This window comes from Vigna unguiculata, chromosome 6, assembly GCF_004118075.2.
Source record: "Vigna unguiculata cultivar IT97K-499-35 chromosome 6, ASM411807v1, whole genome shotgun sequence".
Classification (NCBI taxonomy): domain Eukaryota; kingdom Viridiplantae; phylum Streptophyta; class Magnoliopsida; order Fabales; family Fabaceae; genus Vigna; species Vigna unguiculata.
The window spans coordinates 24,741,521-24,764,715 of NC_040284.1; the positions used below are offsets into that span (position 1 = coordinate 24,741,521).

Below are 23,195 nucleotides of genomic sequence, written 5' to 3' on the forward strand. Positions count from 1 at the left end.
AAAAAATCTGGATTATATATATATATATATATATATATATATATATATATATTCTTACACAGTATATATATATATATATTAAAATTTAAATATATTCTTACAGAAGCATATTTTCTTATACTTTTAATATTAATCCATTATTCTATTTAAGTTCTTATTTTTTTCAATCTATCACTTTAAATATTTCCAGTCTAACTTAAATTTCAATATTATTTTTAAAAATTTGATCATTATTTTAAGATAACAATTGCATCACAATGCCAGTTATTTACCATAAATTTAAAAATAATAATAATAATTTATATATTAAAATTATTTATTTTTATAGATTTTAGTCATACTATAATTAATGTGTTTAAAATATTTATTTATTATGGTTTTTATTTGTATAAAACAAATATATAACGCAAAAAATACTAGTTACAATTTCGTCTTACGAATTCTGATTTTGGATTGAGGAAAAACCGGTTTCAAAATTTACAATTCTAAAGCAGAGTTAAATAATGAGTTTTTATGATTATTTCACCACGGATATTTTTGAATTTATGAGATAAATTAATAATATAAAAATGAGTCATGTGTGGTAGCACTTGAAATAAGAAAAATGATAGTAGATAAAAACATTTTTGCAAATTTGTAGTACCCTACTCTGGAACGGAAATCAAAGAAAAAGAAAGATAGAAGACGAAGTAGGGAAGCCAGCCAACCCCTCTCCTTTTATAATGTCGAGCTACTTCATACCTTGTTCTATCAACAACACGCTACTTCGTTCCTCTCCCTATCAGTCGAGTATCTCCGCCATACAAATGTACAAGCCTGCATGCAGTAGATGCCATTCTTTTTTTCTATCCAGAGCAAGGGTTTCAAATTTGGATTTTATTTTTTGCTTATTAATTTTCATTTCATGTATGTTATATTTTCTTACTTTTTTTAGAAGTTGTGTTTGACTTTCTAATAATATAGTGTTTGATTTGTTTACAGTACATGGCCAAGAAATTTGATCTAATAAATGATATTGATGGCAAGCGAGAAACGTTAAAGCTTGGTGTTAGAATAACTGATTTATGGATTGTTCAAAATCGTGATTCTACTAAGCATATTCAGATGATTCTGGTGGACCATAAGGTATATCATTATGATGCATTTATATAATATGTATTATGTATTATTCACAATCACTACTATGATGCATGTAGGGTAATATCATACCTGCTTTTGTTAAGAAGGAAGATGTAGGGCTGTGGGAGGATAAATTGATCGAGGGTCAAACTTATGTTATGCACAATTTCAAAATCCTAAAGAACCAAGGACAATATAAAGTGTGTGAACACCCCTATAAATTAATGTTCATTGGTGCAACAGCTATTAAGCCGCAAGAAATTGCAAATGTGCCTATCAGAGTGTACAATTTCAAAAGTATAAAGGAAATTGTAGATGGAACCTACTCTACTACTGATATCTTGATTGGTAAGCCTATATTATATTTCTCTACTTATTACTCATTACTCTAAACACGGTTATGTTATGCTAACTAATGAGTTTGGTGTCATGATTCTAAGATATAATTGGGGCTGTGGACAATGTTAAAAATAGACTCAACTCAAACTGTGTGTTCTTTAATGTCATGGATCTAAGGTAATTAATATTAGGTTTTTCAGAAATTGGAGCTGCAACAATAATTATTTAATGTGGTTTACTTCATGAATTTGTAGTGGTAGTGTAATTGGATGCACCCTATGGGATAACTATGCAACCAAATTTTTAAGCCATTGGAACGAAAAACAAAATTCTGATACAACAATAGTCATTTTGACTCAAGCAAAGATCAAAGCACCATCAGGTAATTCAATGTTTCATTCACTTATATATGAACAATGTTTCAATTACTTAAATAATTATTGAATTATAACATATGTTTAGGAACATGGCCTGTTTCAATATCTAACTCATGGCATGGGTCTAAGTTGTTTACGGATGATGATATACCAGAGATAAGGGAATTCAAGGAGAAATATATAGAGTATGTGTGAATTTGTATTCTTATATTTATATTTATTGTACATGGGTCAAATTAACATAATGAAGGGTGATAATTATATATATATATATATGTTAATGTATAATTATTTGTATGATATTTGGTAGAATGCCTTTGTCCGAGATTAGTCAAAGTCAACATCAAACTCAAATGCCTACATCTTCCCAGTATAGCAAACAAGAAAGATTTATGTTTAAAGCGACAGTGAAAAGTATCTCAGAGATTAATGCCATAAAAGAGGTGTGTATGAAGTACATATTAATTATGATACATGATTTCAAATAATTAAGATTATTCTGACTTTTCTGTTGGCTTATTTTAATAGGAGATGACTTGTGTTACTGTGGGTACTACAATTAAATTTAATTTAAGTGATGATGGTTGGAGTTATTTTGCATGCACGCACTGTAACAAAAAAACTAATCAAGTAGGTGCTTTCAAGTGCAATAAATGTGACAAATACAATGACAATCCTGTTCTCAAGTTAGTACATTAATATATTATGACAATTACTTAATTTAAAATCATATTTAAATACTATCATGTGAAATTAAATGTTATTAATAAATTTTACTCTTTAGGTACAAGTTGGAAGTTCAAGTTTGTTATGGAAAGGATTATGCTAACTTTGTTTTTTGGGATCAAGATTGTGCATCGATTATCGGAATGTCAGCTGCAAATTTGAGAAAGTCTATGATTGAGGTTATTAGCCTACCTTTTAACTTTTGTTGTTTATATATAAATATTTACAATATACTAAAACTATTTCTATTTACTAACATCTTTATATTTTAACGTTAGGTTGGTGAGGATGATCCCAAATGCTTTCCAAATGATTTAGATGTAATTTTAGGGTGTACTTTGGCATTTAAGGTTAAAGTTCAATCACGGAGCAAATCTATGTCAGTTATGAAAGTTTCTAATGATGTTGAAATTATTGAGGAAATTAAAGGTCAACTCCAACCTGAACAGGTATAATGACTATCACATTTTTATCATAACATTTTATGAAATATATATCATATATAATATTATTTTAATTTTATACTGCCATTAGTATATGTATTATGTGCATCTAATATAATAATTTCTTCTAATTTCAGCATAGTGGACAATTGAGTGAAATTTATGATTTAGGAGCTGATACAGAAACTTGTATTGTAAGTATATTGATATATCGTTTTTATTTCCTCTTTATTACATCATATAATAGGACCTTATATATATTCTTTACTTTTGTAGGAAAGTTTTTGTGGATCAACAAATCATGATCCAAATACATCATTTTCTGTAACTCCATGCAAGAGATTGTGTTCAGATATTGACAATGATAATCAATTATCACAAGAATTAAAAAATGCTCAAATGTCAACTACCAAGATGAGCAAGACAGTCAAAAAGGAGAAAAATTAAATTATGAGAAGGGTTATCTTTGTTATGGTTATGTTTTGTACTTTTTAAATTATGAGTAAGATTATCTTTGTTATGGTTGTGTTTTACTTTTTGAATGACCAACATATTATTTTAAATACAAGTATTTTGTGGATAAAATATTAGTCGTTTATTCTTGAATGGTAAAAATACAACAAGATTGATTTCAAGTATTAGTCATGAATAAAGTTTAAAATTAAAAAAAATAATTACCTTTTAGCAAGATATTTTATTTGACACAGAATGTATTCTTTTAGCAAGATATTTTATTTGACACGGAAGGAGATTTAATAATTAGCAAAGTAAATTTCCTTGCCAGCTAATAGGGGTGCAAAAAGATAATATTCATTCCAGTGTTGCACACAACAGTTGTTACTTAATCAATCATAATCTTAAGTATTAAACTGCACACATAATCTTAAGTATACCTGGAACATAAGCTTCCTAATTCCCAAAACAAAACCAACATCACTGTTTCCAATCCCAGTAGCAAATTCACCAAATGCTCCTGCAATACATGTTTAAGAATCACTACATAAGAGAATCAATACACATCTCATGACAAAAACATGATATAAACTAGGCTAAATCAATACACATCTCACTCATAAAGAGAATCATCGATATAAAAAATGTTATAGGTGTTTATAAATTAAATGTAATTATCAACCATGTGTAACGATCTATGCGTAATAGTCATAAAATTGTATACCAGTTCTGCATTCCTTAAACTCAATATTGGCCTCCAGAGTCACTTCTCATGAAATTAAATTGCAATTCAATATCAATATCATTAAGAAAGTGGAGAAAGATCACTTATTAGCAACTTAATAATAACCACCAACAAACTCGCTTCTTTCAATAAAATAATAATTATAGAAACACTAATCAAACGACAATAGTGACCTTCAACTGCCCATACTTATAAACTGCCCATTCCCATACTTATCAACTGCCTATACTTTTAGAATCTTCTCACAAATTGTTCATATTATCAACTGCCATATTCAGTTATACAAGAGTGACCTCTACAAAAAGTTCACAATTCCTATATTCACTTTTTTTAATTAGTATTCAGTCCACTATCAACTATCATATGGAGAGAAGAAGAGTTACCTTTTTTCCTTTGTCCATTCAAAGAGTTTCAGATTTCAAATTCATCTTCTCAAATTCATCTTCTCTACCACTGTGAATTACAAAAATCAAAGAAAATTTGGGTAAGCATTTTTTCTCTCTTTGTTCAGAACAACAATTTCAAATTTTAGCTATCAATCAACATTGAATTATAAATTTATAATGCAAATATAACAATTTCAGACATTTTCAACTCTCTATGGACACCAGAAATAACATAAAGAAGCAATTATCTGCAAAGGCAAGGTTGAAAAGAAAGAATATTCTAATTGAAAAGAAAAATACAACTAAGAATGCGACAAAGTGTCCCAAACAACAAAAAATGAATTTGGACAGATCTCCTACAGAAAATGCATCTCAAGAAACAAAAACAAAAAACACTACAACATTTATTGGAGAAAGTCAATCAAATGCTTTTAATGGATTAGATGAAGTTCATAAATTTCAGAATTATCTTGCTCCAACTGTCAATGCTCAATCCCAAGGTAACTTACTCATATACATTAATTGTCATATGCATTATTGTTTCTATTGATTACATTTATTATATATGTATAATTTTATCTCATGATGATGTTTTCACATATGAATAGATGAGATATTTGACAATAATTCTGGTGATGATGAAGAAGAAATACTTTCAAGAGAACAAATACAGAGCATAACAAATTCAAGTAAAAAATAAATCATTAGTTCATTACTTTGAAGTTAAGTTATATTCAATCTTTTAATATAATTAGCTAAAACAAATTTCAAATCCTTTGAAGGTTATTCAGATATAGGCAATCCTATTTTCCAATGCCATCATTGCAAAGCTTATATGTGGTACCAGGAAAGAATAATGAAACATAGAAATGCTGCTAATCCAAAGTTTCAACTATGTTGTGGTAATGGCAAAGTTCAACTCCCACTCTTAAAAGAACCTCCATCTCTACTACAACATCTTCTATTTAGTAGTAACTTTGCAGATAGTAAGAATTACCAGCAAAACATCCGAGCATACAACATGATGTTTGCATTCACTTCCCCTGGGGCAAAGCTTGATAACTCATTCAACAATGGAAAAGGACCTCCAAATTTGAGAATACAAGGACAATCATGTCACAGAATAGGAAGCTTATTACCACTGCCAGGACAACTACCTAAGTTTGCTCAACTATACATATATGACACTGAGAATGAAATACATAACAGAATGAAATTTTTAAGGTAAAATGCTCTTTTTAATTCTATACTTCTTCTAACCATTTCTCACTTTGTACATTATATGCTTAACACATAATGGTAAACAAAATAAGAGCATTAACTTTCGTCATAGTATGGTTGTTAACTATATTTTTATTTATGAATTCATATGTGTAATGGCAGGAACGAAAACAAGGTTGATGTTGAAATTGTAAGAAAGTTAAGAGATATGTTGGATGCTCATAATGTACATACAAAATCATTTCGGATGGCCAGAGATAGATATAAAGATCAACCATATCAAGATTTGAAACTAAGATTGATATCTGACAGGGCTAAAGATGGTCGTATATATAATATACCAAAGATTTCGGAAGTAGCTGCACTGATAGTAGGTGATGTTGATACAACATCTCCTAGGGATATAATACTGGAAAATAGAAGTGGCAAGCTTCAAAGAATAAACGAATTGCATCCAAGTTACTTAGGATATCAATATCCCTTATTGTTTCCCTATGGAGAAGATGGCTATAGAGAAGATGTTGCCCATCGTGACCGCACACATAAAAAAAGAAATCGACTCACTATAAGAGAATGGTTTTGTTTTCGAATTCAAACTAGACAATCAGAGGCAAGCACTGTGTTAAGATCTAAAAGGTTGTTCCAACAATTTCTGGTAGATGGATATATAATGGTAGAATCTGAGAGACTATCATTTGTCAGAAACAATCAATCTAAGTTGAGGGTTGATAAATATATTAATCTTTCCCAACCAACAACCAGTTCACATAATGAAGGAGCGGACAAAGGAAAAAGGGTTGTGCTTCCATCAACTTTTGTTGGTAGTAGAAGATTTATGGACCAACTGTATTTCGATGGAATGGCAATTTGTAGCCATGTTGGTTTTCCAGATCTATTTCTAACTTTTACTTGCAATCCAAATTGGCCAGAAATAACAAGATTATTGGAGGAATTGACTTTGACACCATCAGACCGTCCAGATATAATATCTAGAATTTTTAAAATTAAGTTTGATAAATTTCTGGAAGATTTGACTAAAAAACACGTGATGGGTAGAGTTATAGCATGTAAGTTTCAATGTTATATGTTATTCAAAGTAATTATTATAATGCATAATGTTTCTAACTAGAGCGTGTAATTTTCTTTGCAGACATGTATACCATTGAGTTCCAAAAACGTGGATTACCACATGCTCATCTACTTATTTTTTTGCATCCATCTAGCAAATATCCAAATGCAGAGGACATAGATAAAGTGATATCAGCTGAAATACCATGTTCCAAACAAAATCCCCAGTTGTATAATTGTGTGAAAGATCATATGCTTCACGGACCTTGTGGTATGTCTAATAAATCATCACCTTGCATGAAAAACGGAAGATGTTCTCGATTTTTTCCAAAAAAATTTCAAGAAATAACTGTCATAAACCAAGATGGTTTTGTTCATTATAGAAGAAGAGACAATGGTTGTAACATTGTTAAGAATGATATCACATTAGACAATCGTTTTGTAGTTCCTTATAATCCCATGTTGTTACTAAAGTATCAAGCACATATTAATGTTGAATGGTGTAATCAAAGTACTTCAATCAAGTACTTATTCAAATATATCAACAAAGGATATGACAGGATAACAGCTGCTATTGTTCCTAATGACACTCAAGCCAACTCATTATCTCAACCATTAGATGAGATCAAACAATATTTAGATTGTAGATACATCTCTCCATGTGAAGCATGTTGGCGAATATTTTCTTTTCCTATTCATGGAAGAAATCCAGCAGTGGAAAGACTTTTTTTCCATCTTGAAGGTGAGCACGGTGTATATTTTAAAGATGAAGATGACATTGATGACATAATTTCTAAACCAAGCGTTTCACAATCAATGTTTACAGCTTGGATGGAGTGCAACAAAACATTCCAAGAGGCAAGAAATTTAACATACACACAATTTGCTTCCAAGTTTGTTTATGTCAAGAAGAATAGATGTTGGAAACCTAGACAAAGAGGAAATACAATAGGAAGACTTATTTGGGTACCACCAAGTACTGGGGAGCTTTTTTATTTACGGAGGATGCTAACAGTCGTAAAGGGACCTTCGTCCTATGATGACATCAAAACTGTTGATAACATAACATATCCCACATTTAGAGAAGCTTGCTTTGCTTCAGGATTCTTAGCCGATGATAGAGAATATATTGAAGCTATTAAAGAAGCAAAGGACTGGGGTTCAGGACATTATCTTAGAAAGTTGTTTGTAACTATATTATTGTCTAATTGTGTCAATAATCCACAACTATTTTGGCAAAAGACTTGGGAATGGCTTTCAGATGACATTCAATATAATCAAAGAAAAATAGCGAGATTGCCAGGTACAAAAACTCTTATACTCTTGAGTTAAACATTTTTATATATTCCATGTACTAACCTATAACTTTTTTCTTTTATGTAGAATTGCATCTAACTGTTGACCAGCTACAAAATTTAACGTTGTTGGAGATAGAAAACCTTCTCCAAATAAACAGAAAGAGCTTGAAGGACTACCTATACATGCCTTATCCTAATGACTATGTTACAAGTCATTTAGGAAATAGATTAATTTATGCTGAACTTGATTATAACATTGAGGATCAAAAACATCAGTTTCAATCAAACTTCAACTTGCTTACTGGTAATAATAATACATTGCAAATATCCTATATTACCTACTAAATTACTTTATTATAGTAATATAGACTAATATTAATTTATTTTCACAAACTATATAGATGAGCAACGACAAATTTTTGAGAAGATAATGCATGCAGTGACAAGTAAAAAAGGAGCTATGTTCTTCCTATATGGCTATGGTGGGACGGGAAAAACATTCATGTGGAAAACATTGGCTTCAGCTTTGCGTAGTCAACGAAAAATTGTCTTAACAGTCGCATCAAGTGGAATTGCATCTCTATTGTTACCAGGAGGAAGAACGGCGCATTCAAAATTTAAGATTCCAGTACCAACACTAGATACCTCAGTTTGTAATATCCAACAAGGAAGTGAGGTTTCTGAATTATTACAGAAGGCTGAGTTAATTATATGGGATGAGGCACCAATGGCACATAAATTCTGTTTCGAAGCACTAGACAGAACATTGAATGATATAATGAGAAAAGAAAATAAATCTAACTCTGTATTTGGTGGAAAAGTAATAGTTTTTGGAGGTGATTTCAGGCAAATTCTACCTGTTATTCCTAGAGGAAACAGATCAGATATTGTTCATGCAACAATTAATGCTTCCTATCTTTGGGACCAATGTCAGATATTAACACTGACAAAGAATATGCGTTTATTGCAAAACGGGTTACAAAAATCCGATGCAAGACAAATTCAAGAATTCTCTGAATGGATAGTGAAACTCGGAGATGGTAAATTATTTGAACCTAATGATGGTATAGCTGAAATACAAATCCCGCCAGAATTGCTAATCACAAACTTTGTTGATCCTGTTGAAGCAATAGTTGCAAGTACTTATCCAGAATTAATTGAAAACTTCAGAGATCTTAATTTCTTACAATGCAGGGCAATATTGGCTAGCAGAATTGAAACAGTTGATCAAATCAATGACTATGTTTTATCATTAATACCTGGTACTTTTACATGACATATCCTAAAATTTATTTTATTTAATGATATACATATTTATAAAATAGTATTCCATATCAATAACTTTTATTGACTATTTTTGCAGGAGAACAAAAAGAGTATCTTAGCTCTGATATAATAGACAATTCTGAAGGAATAGAAGCCGATGCTTTTGATCAAATTACTCCAGAGTTTTTAAATTCATTAACCACATCAGGTATTCCAAACCATAAACTTAAGTTGAAAATTGGAACACCAATAATGCTCTTGAGGAACTTGGATCAAACTCAAGGTTTGTGTAATGGAAGTAGATTGATAATAACAAGGCTAGCAAATCATGTTATTGGTGCAAAAGTTATCACAGGAAGCACAAGTGGTGATGAAATATATATTCCGCGAATGTCTATGTCTCCATCACAATCACCATGGCCTTTTAAACTTATTAGAAGACAATTTCCTATCATGGTATCATATGCTATGACAATAAACAAATCCCAAGGTCAATCTTTAGCTTCAGTGGGACTATATTTACCAACACCAGTTTTTAGCCATGGACAATTGTATGTTGCTGTGTCTAGGGTTCAAAGCAAATCTGGATTAAAGATTCTTATTCATGACAACAACAAAAGGGCTTTGGACTCTACAACTAATGTGGTTTTCAAAGAAGTTCTCCAAAATTTATAGCAAGTAAGTACACACCAATAACTAAACTAATCTTGCATAGTGTAACATTAATATAACTTGATTGACATTTTCTGTTCTACAGGTACAAAATTTTAAACAACTTCAACATTTACCAACATCCAACAAACACTACATGATGCTCTTCTATTCAACCTTAGGTTATTTTATTCACATCATTAGACTATTTATGACTGTCTTTCAAATCTCTTGCTCATGAATCTTTGTTTGGTTTATATATACTTACCATTTACCATGTCTTATGCCTATACAAACTTAAAGATCCCCTTATTCTAATATGTGTAAAAATATTAAATAAAAATTAATATAATTATTGTCAATAAAATAACAGTAATATAGTAATAAAATAAAAATAAAATATATTAATAAGTGAAAATTATGTTTTTTATACCTACCAACATCTTAATATTTTCTGAAAATTTGGAAAAAGTAGATTGATCGAAGCATATTAAAAATATATGAAAAGAACTTTACCAAAAGAAACCATGAGAAGAATCGAGTAAATCAGAAATCAAAACCTGAGAATCCAATATAATAGACTTGCTTCCATTTATGATGCGTTCCCAGTTGCTGAAATCTAGATTTTTTGGATTGGGTGATTCTTTCAGCGACGTTTATTCGAGCAAGATGGAGGGAGGTGTTTTGCTTTTTACATTTTTGAAAGGAGACCAAAGGATGCGCATGATACGTAATTTTAATCTTTCAATTTAAATAATGAGATTTGAAAGCTGTTTTTATATATATATATATATATATATATATATATATATATATATATATATTTTAAATTTACTATTTCACTTTTTATACAATTACTTTTACATACTTATACACTTAAATGTTTATATATCGTGACTTATTTTTATACACTTACAAATTATAATTCTTAATGTAATATAAACTAAATTTAACGTAGTGTTATACAGATTTTAAGCAATATGAAGATTATTATGTCACAAATTATTATTATTTTTTATTTCTTTCCAAAATCTCATTTAATAAACTATATATTATATACAGAATTTAATATAATACAATACAAAATTTCATATAAATAATTATTTCTAAAATTACTAATGTGCACACAAAAGATGAAATCTTTTATATATTATTATAGATTATAACATACAAAGCCTATATCATACAACTAAAACTCACATATTAAAGTTATCAGCAGGATTGACTGTTCTCACTCCTCTTAAAAGGACTTTGATATTATATATTATATATTATCACAAAACCAAATCGATACAAAGAGTCAAAACTTAGTTGATGCTACAAAAATACAATACACAACAAAACCTTAAGTGCTATAACCCAGTTTAAATACAATTAAGAAAAAATAGGCTTAACAAAAATTATAGAAATAAAACAATAAAGAATAAATCATCCATCAAACAAACAGGGTAAACGACTCTAACTCCTTCAACGGAATTTGACATTATTGCATACCAAATTGATACCAAGACCCTAAATTCAGTTGACGCTCTAAGGCACAAATAGCAAAAGCCTTGCAACCCAATTAAAATAACTAAGCAGAACCAACAACCTCAACAGAACAAAAACCCAAAACCATGGATCAGAACAAATATTCCAGCAACAAAATTCATGCTGAAATTTACCAACAACAAGATCAAAGAATAGGATTCTTTTTTACCCCAAACGTTACAAGAAACCAAAACAAGATTGATTGTTCTAACTCCTTTTAAAAGGACTTTGATATTATATATTATATATTATCACAAAACCAAATCGATACAAAGAGTCAAAATTAGTTGATGCTACAAAAATACAACACACAACAAAGCCTTAACTGCTATAACCCAGTTTAAATACAATTAAGAAAAAATAGGCTTAACAAAAAATATAGAAATAAAACAATAAAGAAATCATCCATCAAACAAATAGGGTAAACGACTCTAACACCTACAACGGAATTTGGCATTGTCGCATACCAAATTGATACCAAGACCCTAAATTCAGTTGAAGCTCTAAGGCACAAATAGCGAAAGCCTTGCGACCCAATTATCATAAAACTAAGCAGAACCAACAGCCTCAACAGAACCAAAAACCTAAAATTATGGATCAGAACAAATATTCCAGCAACGAAATTCATGCCGAAATTTACCAACAACAAGATCAAAGAATAGGATTCTTTTTTACCCCAAACATCACAAGAAACCAAAATAAACACTAGGGCACGCACTCCATGAATCTAATTCAACCAAAAAACACCAAATCAAAGAAAGAAAAACGAAAAGGACATACTCTGTTCTGGTCAATGACATCGACAATGACCACTAGCCTCCCATAGTCTTTGCCGTAGTTGATCTGAGCAACCCTTCCAATCTCAATGTACCTCTTGAAAATCTGCAACAAAGATCAGAAAAAAACAAAAACAAATAAACATTATTTCATTAAAACTAGAAAATCCAGATGCAGAAACACACAAGGTAGATAGAAAGTGTTAAAGGGTTGATCAATGGAAACTCACCATTTTGGCTACCAGGATTCTGTGACGGCTGAAGTGATGAAAGAAGAAGTGAAGGTTTGAACTTAAGCTTTTGACGAGGATACAAATGACAAAACCCATATAATAATAATAATTATTATTCTAATTACTAGGGTCCACACATTAATATTATTAATAATATTATTATTATTCTAATTACTAGCCTCCACATATTAATAATAATAATTATTATTATTATTTTAATTACTAGCGACAGTACCTGTGTACAATATTTTAAATATGCGTGATATTATATTAATAGGTGTTTATAATATAGTATTATTAAGTTAATATATAAAATAAAATTATATTTATTAAAAATCAAATGAAATATATAAAAAATGAGAAAATAATTATTAATAAATAAAGAATTTTTTTTTTATAAAAATAACGGTCAATTAAAATTATATTTATTAAAAATAAAATAAAATATATAAAAAATATTAGAGAATAATTGTTGATAAATAAAGAAAAAAATTTATAAAAATAACAGTCAATTTTTAAAAATTTAATAAATAATTATATTTTAAAGAGTAAAATTGATATTTTAAAATGTGGACATAAAAGAGGAAATCTTCTTTATTATTATTATAGATTATTATTATTATTATCATTATTATTCTAATTATTATTATTATTCTAATTATTATTATTATTATTATAATTATTATTCTAATTATTATTATTATTATCATTATTAATAGATTATAGATATCTTAATAATTACATGTAAAATATTTAAACAAAATTAATCAATAAAACATGAATGACCCGTGCGTAGGCACGGGTTCAAAACACTAGTTAATAATATAAAAATGAGTCATGTGTGGTAGCACTTGAAATAAGAAAAATGATAGTAGATAAAAACATTTTTGCAAATTTGTAGTACCCTACTCTGGAACGGAAATCAAAGAAAAAGAAAAAGAAAAGGAAAACAAAAGCAGAGAAGAACAAAAAGAAACAGAAATTTGTTTTACTACGGTCCACCATCTCCTCAAATTCAAGAGGCCGAAGCTAAAACCACGACAAGAAGAAGAAGGAGAAGGAGGAAAAGGAGAAACAGCAGCAACAACTGTAGCACAAACCGTGAATTTCAAACACCAACAAGTGTAAGCGAACTAAGGTACTCTTTCTCTCTCTGTTTTTTCTTTTTTTTCTTTTCCCAATAATTGTCTACGCATGTTTTCAGCCGAAGTCCCTTCCTTCCTCCACTTCTTGCTTTGCTTCATATCCCCAATTAGCTTTCTGCTTCGGGATGTTTCGATTTCCTTTCTGCCAAAAATAAAAATCAATTTTATTAAATACTGCTGTCTCTATATTGGTCGCTTTCTCTGAATTGCCTAAACCAAAGGGAAATCCGACCTCGTAGTTTACGAAATTTAGATTACGAATTCAGAAATTGAATTTTCCTGATTGCAAATGTTTGGATCCGAAAGGAGTGTTAGCAGTTGCGGTCGTGGTTTGATGTATGACCTAGGTGAGCAATGTGGTCCTTGTTTCCTGAGTGTGACGCCTTCATTTGAAGCTTGAATACGAATCTCTCGGATATGTTATCAAGAGACTATGTTATACGTGGGTTTTATGCTACTGTTTTGTACGTTGGCGCTGTTTGCTTCTTCAAAAGAGAATCATCATATGAAATACAGGAGCAAATAAAAACCCATAACCTCAGTTTCTGGATCCAAATAGGCGCAGTTACTACTGCTAAGTACAGAGATGAAAGTGTTATTTGTTTTAGTGCCTGAGAGGGGTAGACCGATTAGAGCTCACTGGGTTTTTGTTCTGTTTTGGTTTGTTTTAAAGGAGCTTCCGGCTACGGTGATGTCATCTTATATTTCCTGAGAATGTAAACACGATGAAGTGGTCCTGTGCAGGCAACAAGCTTTTATGAATTGATCACTGGCACTGTGTGCAGGACCAATCAACCATTTGGGATGTTTAGGCAGGTCATTTGCAAAAGTGGCATACTCAAAGTAGTATTCTTCAGAAATGTGGATTTTTCCATAGGCTATAATCAATTACATGATGGTGTAGAAACAATGCAGTTTGTGTTGTGGATAAATGCAGTTGAATGAGTTCCATAGCAACCACAGATTAAAATTAACATTTTTTTGGTTTCTGATACAGACATCTTTTTCACCAGCAACCATTAGTGTCTGGTCAACCTTTGAATTGTGATTATGGCACTAAAATAAAATTTAGATATAATCCTACAATTGTATCATTCAGGTAATGTTTGATTTCAATCCCCTTTCACTGGCACCTTAAATATATCATTTTCATCATCTCTCATATTAATAAGAACATGAAAGAGAAGGCTTCCAACAAAATTAAGTTAGAGGGATAGAGAACTAGAATCATCTTCTAATTATTTTGTTGTCTGTTTCTTTGTAGCATGTTGCACTCATGTCTTGTTTCATTTGTGTAATCTTTTCCTTGTATTGAGTTATGCAGACTCACGTATGGTGGGTTTTACAAAACTTTGAAATCATAATGATTGGAAATCGATTAACCAAATCAATTGATTTTCATACTTGTTGAGATGTAGTATTTTTATTTATCATGTATGGATCCTTTCTTTAGGGTTAGGGGTTAGGACTGGGCCTTGACCCTTTGTATTCTACTTACTATCTTCTTATATAAACAGTAGTAAAACAGTAACAGTGAGATGTTTTTTCACTGTTTCATTTATCTGAAATCTCTTCAAGATGGTATCAAGAGCCAGAACATGAGTCTGGTTCGTCTTCACTGTTTGTCACAGTGACTGTCATCGTCCGCCGTCTTCCGCAACTGTCCGCCGCGGCCGTCCGCCGCGCCGTCCGCCGTCGCCGCCGTCGCCGCCGGCGAGTATACTCCGGCGAAGTCAGGGTTAGGTGCGCCTCGAGGAGCGCAACCCATCCCCGCAAGTCACGTCCCCGGAAACCTCCGCACGCGCCGCCACGCTCCGCTTCTCTCCGGCGACCTTCACGCGCGTGTACACCACGCGCCGCCTTCCCGGCGCCGGAATCGCGCCGCGCCACCGTCGTTCGTCTCGCCGGAGCCTCCTGGTCTTATATCTGCTCTTGGTTCTCTGTTTCGGTGACCATATCTTGACCCTAGGGTTTCTTCTCAAAAGTTAAGTTTTTTTTTTAATGGCTTCTACGGGTGGAATGTCTCCCTCTCTATCAGCTACTCCTATTATTACCTCTGCGAAACTGAACTGGAAAAATTACTCCTCTTGGTCAGCTTCGGTGGAGTTGTGGTTTCTTGGTCAAGGTTATCATGATCATCTTGAAAAAGAGGTCTCTAATATTTCAGAGGAAGAGAAACCTAAGTGGCAGAAATTGGATTTTCAGTTGTGTGCTGTTTTATGGCAATCAGTTGAGCAAGAGGTCTTAGACATTTTGAGACCTTACAAGACATGCTTCTCTTTTTGGAAAAGGGCACAAGATATTTTTGCTAACGACATTCAACGCCTCTTTGATGCAACTCAAAGAGTAGCCTCACTCAAACAAATCAATCATGATATGGTTTCTCATATCGGAAAGGCTAGGGCTGCAGTAGAAGAATTGAAGAGTTTTTTTGTGGCTGATTCATTAGAAGATATCAACAAAAAACTTGATAAGTTTTACATGGTCTTAATTCTGAGGAGCCTACACTCAACTTTTGATCATGTGCGTGATCAAGTTTTAGCCGGTGATCAAATCCCTTCGATGGACAACTTAGTTACTAGACTTCTTCGTGTACCTACATTGGTCAAAGATGAAAGTTCAACTGATGTTTTTGAAACATCAGCAATGGTAGCACCACGAGGAAGAGGAGGAGGTCGGAGCAACCGTGGAGGACGTGGTGGTCGAAGTGGGCGTCCTCAATGCTCATATTGTAATAGAATGGGCCATACCCAAGACAAGTGTTATTCCTTACATGGTTTTCCCGATAAAGCTGCTCATGTGTCCAAGTCTGATCATTCAGAATCTAGAATTTCTGATGAAGAGTACCAAGAATTCTTGAGGTACAAATCTGAGAAATCCAACAATCCTGGCCCATCCTCTTCAATGTCAACTGCATGCATCTCTCAATCTGTGGAAGGTCTTAGTCCATGGATTCTTGACTCAGGTGCCTCAGATCATGTCTCTGGTAACATTTCCTCATTTTCCTCCATTTCCTCTCCCAAAAGTCCTCATTTTATTACTGTTGCAAGTGGATCCAAAGTGGCATCTCAAGGAATTGGCAAAGTTTCTTTATCACCTTCACTAAATTTAAACTCTGTTTTGTACATTCCTCATTGTCCTTACAATTTAATCTCTTTGAGTCAATTGACTCGTTCCTTAAATTGTTCTGTAACCTTTACTGCTAATTCCTTTGCTATACAGGAACATGGTACGGGTCGTCTGATTGGAGAAGGACATGAGTCACGGGGACTTTATTTCCTAAAACCAAGCTCCTCAGTATCTTGTTTTGCAACTTCATCCCCAAAACTTTTGCATGATCGTTTAGGTCACCCAAATTTGTCTAAGTTGAAGATGATGGTTCCGAGTCTCCAACACATTCAAGCCTTAGATTGTGAATCGTGTCAGTTAGGAAAGCATGTTAGATCTTCCTTCCCTAAAAAGTCTGAGACACGATGTAATTTTGCTTTTTCTACTGTTCATTCTGATGTTTGGGGACCAAGTCGTGTCACTTCTTTTGGTTTTAACTATTTTGTAACGTTCATTGATGAATTCTCTCGATGTACTTGGGTTTATCTAATGAAAGAAAGATCGGAACTTTTATCCATATTTGTGTCCTTCTTTAATGAAATTAAGAACCAATTTGGGAAGACAATTAAAATTCTCAGAAGTGATAATGCTAAGGAATATTTTTCTGCTGCGTTTTCCTCATTTTTATCTTCCCAAGGAATTTTACATCAGTCAACATGTCCTCATACTCCACAACAAAATGGCATAGCCGAAAGAAAGAATAGACACCTTATCGAAACTGCACGCTCTCTCATGTTGAATACCAATGTTCCTATTCATCATTGGGGAGATGCAGTCCTCACTGCTTGTTTTCTAATCAATAGGATGCCTTCTTCTTCTATTGAAAATAAAATTCCTCACTCGATAATTTTTCCAAATGATCCTTTGTATCGTGTTTCTCCACGTGTGTTTGGATGTACTTGTTTTGTTCATAATGTCTCTCCAGGTCTTGATAAACTTTCTGCAAAGGCTATTAAGTGTGTCTTTTTGGGATATTCTCGCCTTCAGAAAGGGTATAAATGTTATTCTCCCTCAACCAAAAGGTATTATATGTCTGCTGATGTTACATTCTTTGAGGACACACCTTTTTTCTTGTCCTCCATGGAGGAGAGTTCATCTATTCAACAAGTCCTTCCTTTACCATCCTGTGATCCCTTGGTTCTTCCTGAAACTCAACCTCAAAATGCCAATGACATTGTTCAACCACCTCTTCTCACATATCAGCGTCGCACTCCAGTGACTCCTTCCTTGCCTGAAGACCCCTGTGACTCAAATCCTTCTCCACCAGATTCTCGAATCATGGATCCTTCATCCTCTTCATCTTCTCTTGACTCCGATCACACTTGGCCTATTGCCCTTCGGAAAGGTACTCGCTCTACTCGTAATCCACATCCTATTTATAACTTTTTGAGTTATCATCGTTTGTCTCCTCCATATTTCTCTTTTGTTTCCTCCTTGTCTACCATTAAGGTTCCTAAGAATGTTGATGAGGCACTTGGTCATCCTGGATGGAGACAAGCCATGATTGATGAAATGCAGGCACTTGAACACAGTGGGACTTGGGAACTTGTCTCTCTTCCTCCTGGTAAGAAGTCTGTGGGCTGTAGATGGGTCTACGCTATTAAGGTTGGTCCGACTGGCGCTGTAGACCGACTCAAAGCCCGTCTCGTCGCTAAGGGGTATACTCAGGTTTACGGTCTTGACTATTGTGATACTTTTTCTCCTGTGGCTAAAATAAGTTCTGTTCGTCTTTTCCTTGCTATGGCTGCCATTCGCCAATGGCCTCTGTATCAGTTGGACATTAAAAATGCCTTTCTTCATGGTGATCTGGAAGAGGAGATATACATGGAGCAACCTCCTGGGTTTGTTGCTCAGGGGGAGTCTGGGTTAGTTTGTAAGTTGCATCGTTCTCTCTATGGCTTGAAGCAATCTCCTCGAGCTTGGTTTGGTAAATTTAGTCGTGTTGTGCAAAATTTTGGATTGAAACGTTGTGAAGCGGATCATTCAGTATTTTATGGTCATACTTCTCCTGACAAATGTGTTTATCTTATGGTTTATGTTGATGATATTGTTATCACAGGAAATGATATCACTAGAATTGCTCAATTGAAGAACCATTTGTTTAGCCACTTTCAGACCAAAGATTTGGGTCGTCTTAAATATTTTCTTGGTATTGAAGTGGCGCAATCAAAAGAAGGTGTCATCATTGCACAGAGAAAATATGCTCTTGATATTTTGGAAGAAACAGGTCTGACAAATTGCAAGCCCATTGATAGCCCTATGGACTCAAATCAAAAATTAACAAGAGATCAAAGTGAACTTTTCTCAGATCCAGAGAGGTATAGAAGGTTGGTTGGAAAACTCATCTACCTTACTATAACAAGACCTGATCTTTCTTATCCAGTGGGAGTTGTTAGTCAATTTATGCAAAATCCCCACATTGATCATTGGAATGCTGTGATTCGCATTCTCAGATATGTAAAAGGGAACCCAGGACAAGGATTGTTGTATGAGAACAAGGGAAGTACTCAAGTTGAAGCGTATTGTGATGCAGATTGGGCTGGTTGTCCAATTGATAGAAGATCTACCACAGGGTATTGTGTATTCCTTGGAGGGAACCTTGTATCTTGGAAAAGTAAGAAACAAAGTGTTGTTGCTCGATCTAGTGCAGAGGCGGAATATCGATCTATGGCTCTAGCTACATGTGAACTAGTATGGATTAAACAACTCCTTCAAGAGTTGAAATTTTGTGAAAATGAGCAGATGAAGTTATATTGTGACAACCAAGCAGCCCTTCACATTGCCTCCAATCCGGTGTTTCATGAGAGAACAAAGCATATAGAAATTGATTGTCATTTTGTTAGAGAGAAATTACTATCCAAGGATCTTGTTACAGAGTTTGTCGGCTCTAATGAACAACTTGCAGACATTCTGACTAAATCTTTAAGAGGGCCTAGAATTCAATTTATATGTTCCAAGCTTGGAGCATATGATCTATATGCTCCAGCTTGAGGGGGAGTGTTGAGATGTAGTATTTTTATTTATCATGTATGGGATCCTTTCTTTAGGGTTAGGGGTTAGGACTGGGCCTTGACCCTTTGTATTCTACTTACTATCTTCTTATATAAACAGTAGTAAAACAGTAACAGTGAGATGTTTTTTCACTGTTTCATTTATCTGAAATCTCTTCAAGAATACTAATAAAAAAAGACTTAGTTCAATTCTCGAGGTGTTGGTCAAGTGGAGTAAGACAAAGTCTTGTATTTGATAGGTTATAGGCTCAAGCTCCCACTCATTACCTTGGAATGATAGGTTGTAAGTGTTCTTTGAGTTCGGGAGCTTCCCCTATCTTGGACTAGGGCACTATCGTGGCATCTCCTTTTCCTAATTTTATTTCATGAAGAAGTGCTTAGTTTCAAATTATGTTCCTTTGGTTACTTATAATATCAAAGAACTTATTGATTTTATGCCAGAGTTCAATGTTCTACTTCTGCAACTCCCCTTTTGTAGGCAGCCTCACAATGTTCAGATTGAGCAAGATATAATGTATTTAAAAACTCCTGCATTAGTGCATAAGTTTGTAGATTTATATATTCTAAGTCTTCTGATGGGTCTTTTCACTTTTTCCTCCTTCTGCAATTATTTTCATTTGAATAATTTAATTATTGAACATTTATTATCAGTTAGCTACTTACTGTATTTACAGCTTGTATGTGTTTGACTGGTACAGCAATCCCAAATTTCCATTTTGTTTCAGTGACTTTTCATTCTGAACTGTATATAAAATTTAACCATTCTTTCTTTTATTTATTGCAGAATCATTAGTTAGTCGGAAGTTTGATATAATGACATTTTTCAGTTCCCATCCTTGGAAGCCCTTGATAATTCACAAATATGATGGAAACCCGTAGAGTCAAATGACATTGCTTTTTCCTTGTTTTGCTGGATATATGGCTAATCATTCTTTAGTTTTAGACAACACATCTGTTAGTACTGTTACTGTAGCAGAGCAGCCATTAGTCATTGGGCAAGAGTTTCCAGATGTGGAAACCTGCCGAAGAACACTGAAAGATATTGCCATTGCTATGCATTTTGATCTTCGGATAGTTAAGTCTGATCGCAGTCGTTTTATAGCAAAATGCTCCAAAGAAGGGTGCCCATGGCGTGTCCATGTTGCAAAGTGTCCTGGTGTTCCAACTTTTACTGTAAGAACACTACAAGGAGAGCATACTTGTGAGGGAGTTCAGAATCTTCATCATCAGCAGGCATCAGTAGGTTGGGTTGCAAGATCTGTTGAAGCACGCATTCGAGATAATCCACAATACAAACCAAGGGAAATACTGCAAGATATTCGTGATCAGCATGGAGTTGCTGTTTCTTACATGCAAGCTTGGCGGGGGAAGGAACGTAGCATGGCTGCCCTTCATGGGACATTTGAAGAGGGTTACCGTCTTCTCCCTGCTTACTGCGAACAAATAAGGAAAACCAACCCTGGTAGCATTGCATCTGTTGTTGCCACTGGACAAGAAAATTGTTTTCAAAGACTGTTTATTTCTTATCGTGCATCAATTTATGGGTTTATAAATGCTTGTAGGCCACTTGTAGAACTTGACCGAGCACATCTTAAAGGAAAGTACCTAGGTACACTGCTTTGTGCTGCAGCTGTTGATGCAGATGATGCGCTGTTTCCTTTGGCTATTGCTGTTGTTGATACTGAAAGTGATGATAATTGGATGTGGTTCATGTCAGAGTTACGCAAACTTCTAGGAGTGAACACAGAAAACATGCCTAGGCTGACAATACTATCTGAAAGGCAAAGAGGCTTGGTGGAGGCGGTAGAAACACATTTTCCCAGTGCTTCACACGGTTTCTGTCTGCGTTTTGTCAGTGAAAATTTTCGTGATACATTTAAAAACACAAAGTTGGTAAACATCTTTTGGAATGCTGTTTATGCGCTTACTGCTGCTGAATTTGAAAGCAAGATTACTGAGATGATGGAAATTTCACAAGACGTTATATCATGGTTTCAACAATTTCCTCCCTATCTTTGGGCTGTGGCATACTTTGATGGTGTTCGATATGGCCATTTCACACTTGGAGTAACAGAATTATTGTATAACTGGGCCCTTGAATGTCATGAGCTCCCTATAGTTCAGATGATGGAACACATCCGCCAGCAGATGGTATCTTGGTTTAGTGATCGGCAGGATATGGGCATGAGGTGTACATCAATTCTTGTACCATCAGCGGAGAAGCGAATTTTGGAGGCAATTGCCGATGCTCATTGCTATCAAGTTCTCCGGGCAAATGAAGTTGAGTTTGAAATTGTGTCCACTGAGAGGACCAATATTGTAGATATACGGAGTCGTGAGTGCTCTTGTCGCCGTTGGCAGCTGTATGGATTACCTTGTGCCCATGCTGCTGCTGCACTTATCTCTTGTGGACACAATGCCCATATGTTTGCTGAACCATGCTTCACTGTACAGAGTTACAGAATGACCTACTCTCAGATGATTAATCCTATACCAGATAAGAGCCAATGGAGAGATCAGGGAGAAGGAGCTGAAGGTGGAGGAGGGGCAAGGGTTGATATTATAATCCACCCACCAAAGACTCGCCGGCCACCTGGGAGGCCTAAAAAGAAGGTTCTACGAGTGGAGAATTTTAAGCGTCCCAAAAGAGTTGTCCAATGTGGCCGCTGTCACATGTTAGGACATTCTCAAAAGAAATGCACAATGCCCATTTGAAAAATTTGCTTACTTGTTTGAAATATCTTTTTGTTTCAGGGACATTCTGCAATAGAAGTAATGTTGTCTGTATTGTAATTTAAATGTATTCTGAACCTGTCAATGACAAAATAAGAATCCATTAGTTTTTGCCAAGGTTTTCGTAAAATGTTGGCGACCTGTCTGTATCCCTGTTTTCTCATTTGGCGTAATAATTGATTAATGTTAGAAAATTGGCTTGCCGGTTTGAATCTGGTCTCTATATTGTATCATAATTTCACGACGAAAAGTTGGGGAAAGTAATCTGAACTGGTAGATATCATTTTTAATCAAAATTCTTCTTGATTTTCAATCTTTCAATTGTAGTTCTCTTGGTTGTCTTGAAATGTTACATATATTTCTTTATTGATTTGGAAAGACATTCACTCTAGCGGAATGGTTAGGCCAAGAAAACTGATCTACAGAGTTAGGTACTGCCATGGTAACACATTTTTAATGGCGTTTACACGAGAAATCCATATATACTTCGATGTTTTTTCTCTTCTGGCCGAACGGTGTATGGAAGATGTTACTAGAGATTTGATTCTAATTGCTTCCCATCTGGCC

General features: G+C 33.7%; 1 protein-coding gene and 1 long non-coding RNA gene across 2 annotated transcripts; one reads left to right on the plus strand and one right to left on the minus strand.

Moving 5' to 3' along the window:
* Positions 1-563: 563 nt before the first annotated feature.
* Positions 564-12,707, minus strand: LOC114187315. The gene is made up of 5 exons (XR_003605236.1): positions 12,629-12,707; positions 12,403-12,504; positions 4,586-4,655; positions 1,210-3,977; positions 564-816 (listed from the first exon to the last, which is right to left on the minus strand). It is a non-coding gene; the product is annotated as an uncharacterized LOC114187315 (long non-coding RNA).
* Positions 12,708-13,511: 804 nt separating this feature from the next.
* On the plus strand, positions 13,512-22,840 carry LOC114188018. Its single transcript, XM_028076495.1, has 2 exons — positions 13,512-13,769; positions 20,680-22,840. The coding sequence occupies exon 2, from the start codon at positions 20,781-20,783 to the stop codon at positions 22,608-22,610; it is 1,830 nt and encodes a 609-aa protein (XP_027932296.1). The 5' UTR covers positions 13,512-13,769; positions 20,680-20,780; the 3' UTR covers positions 22,611-22,840.
* Positions 22,841-23,195: the final 355 nt, after the last annotated feature.

Bases quoted from the DNA above. Each gene is read 5' to 3' on its own strand.
- LOC114188018 (XM_028076495.1), top strand. From the start codon at position 20,781: ATGACATTGCTTTTTCCTTGTTTTGCTGGATATATGGCTAATCATTCT.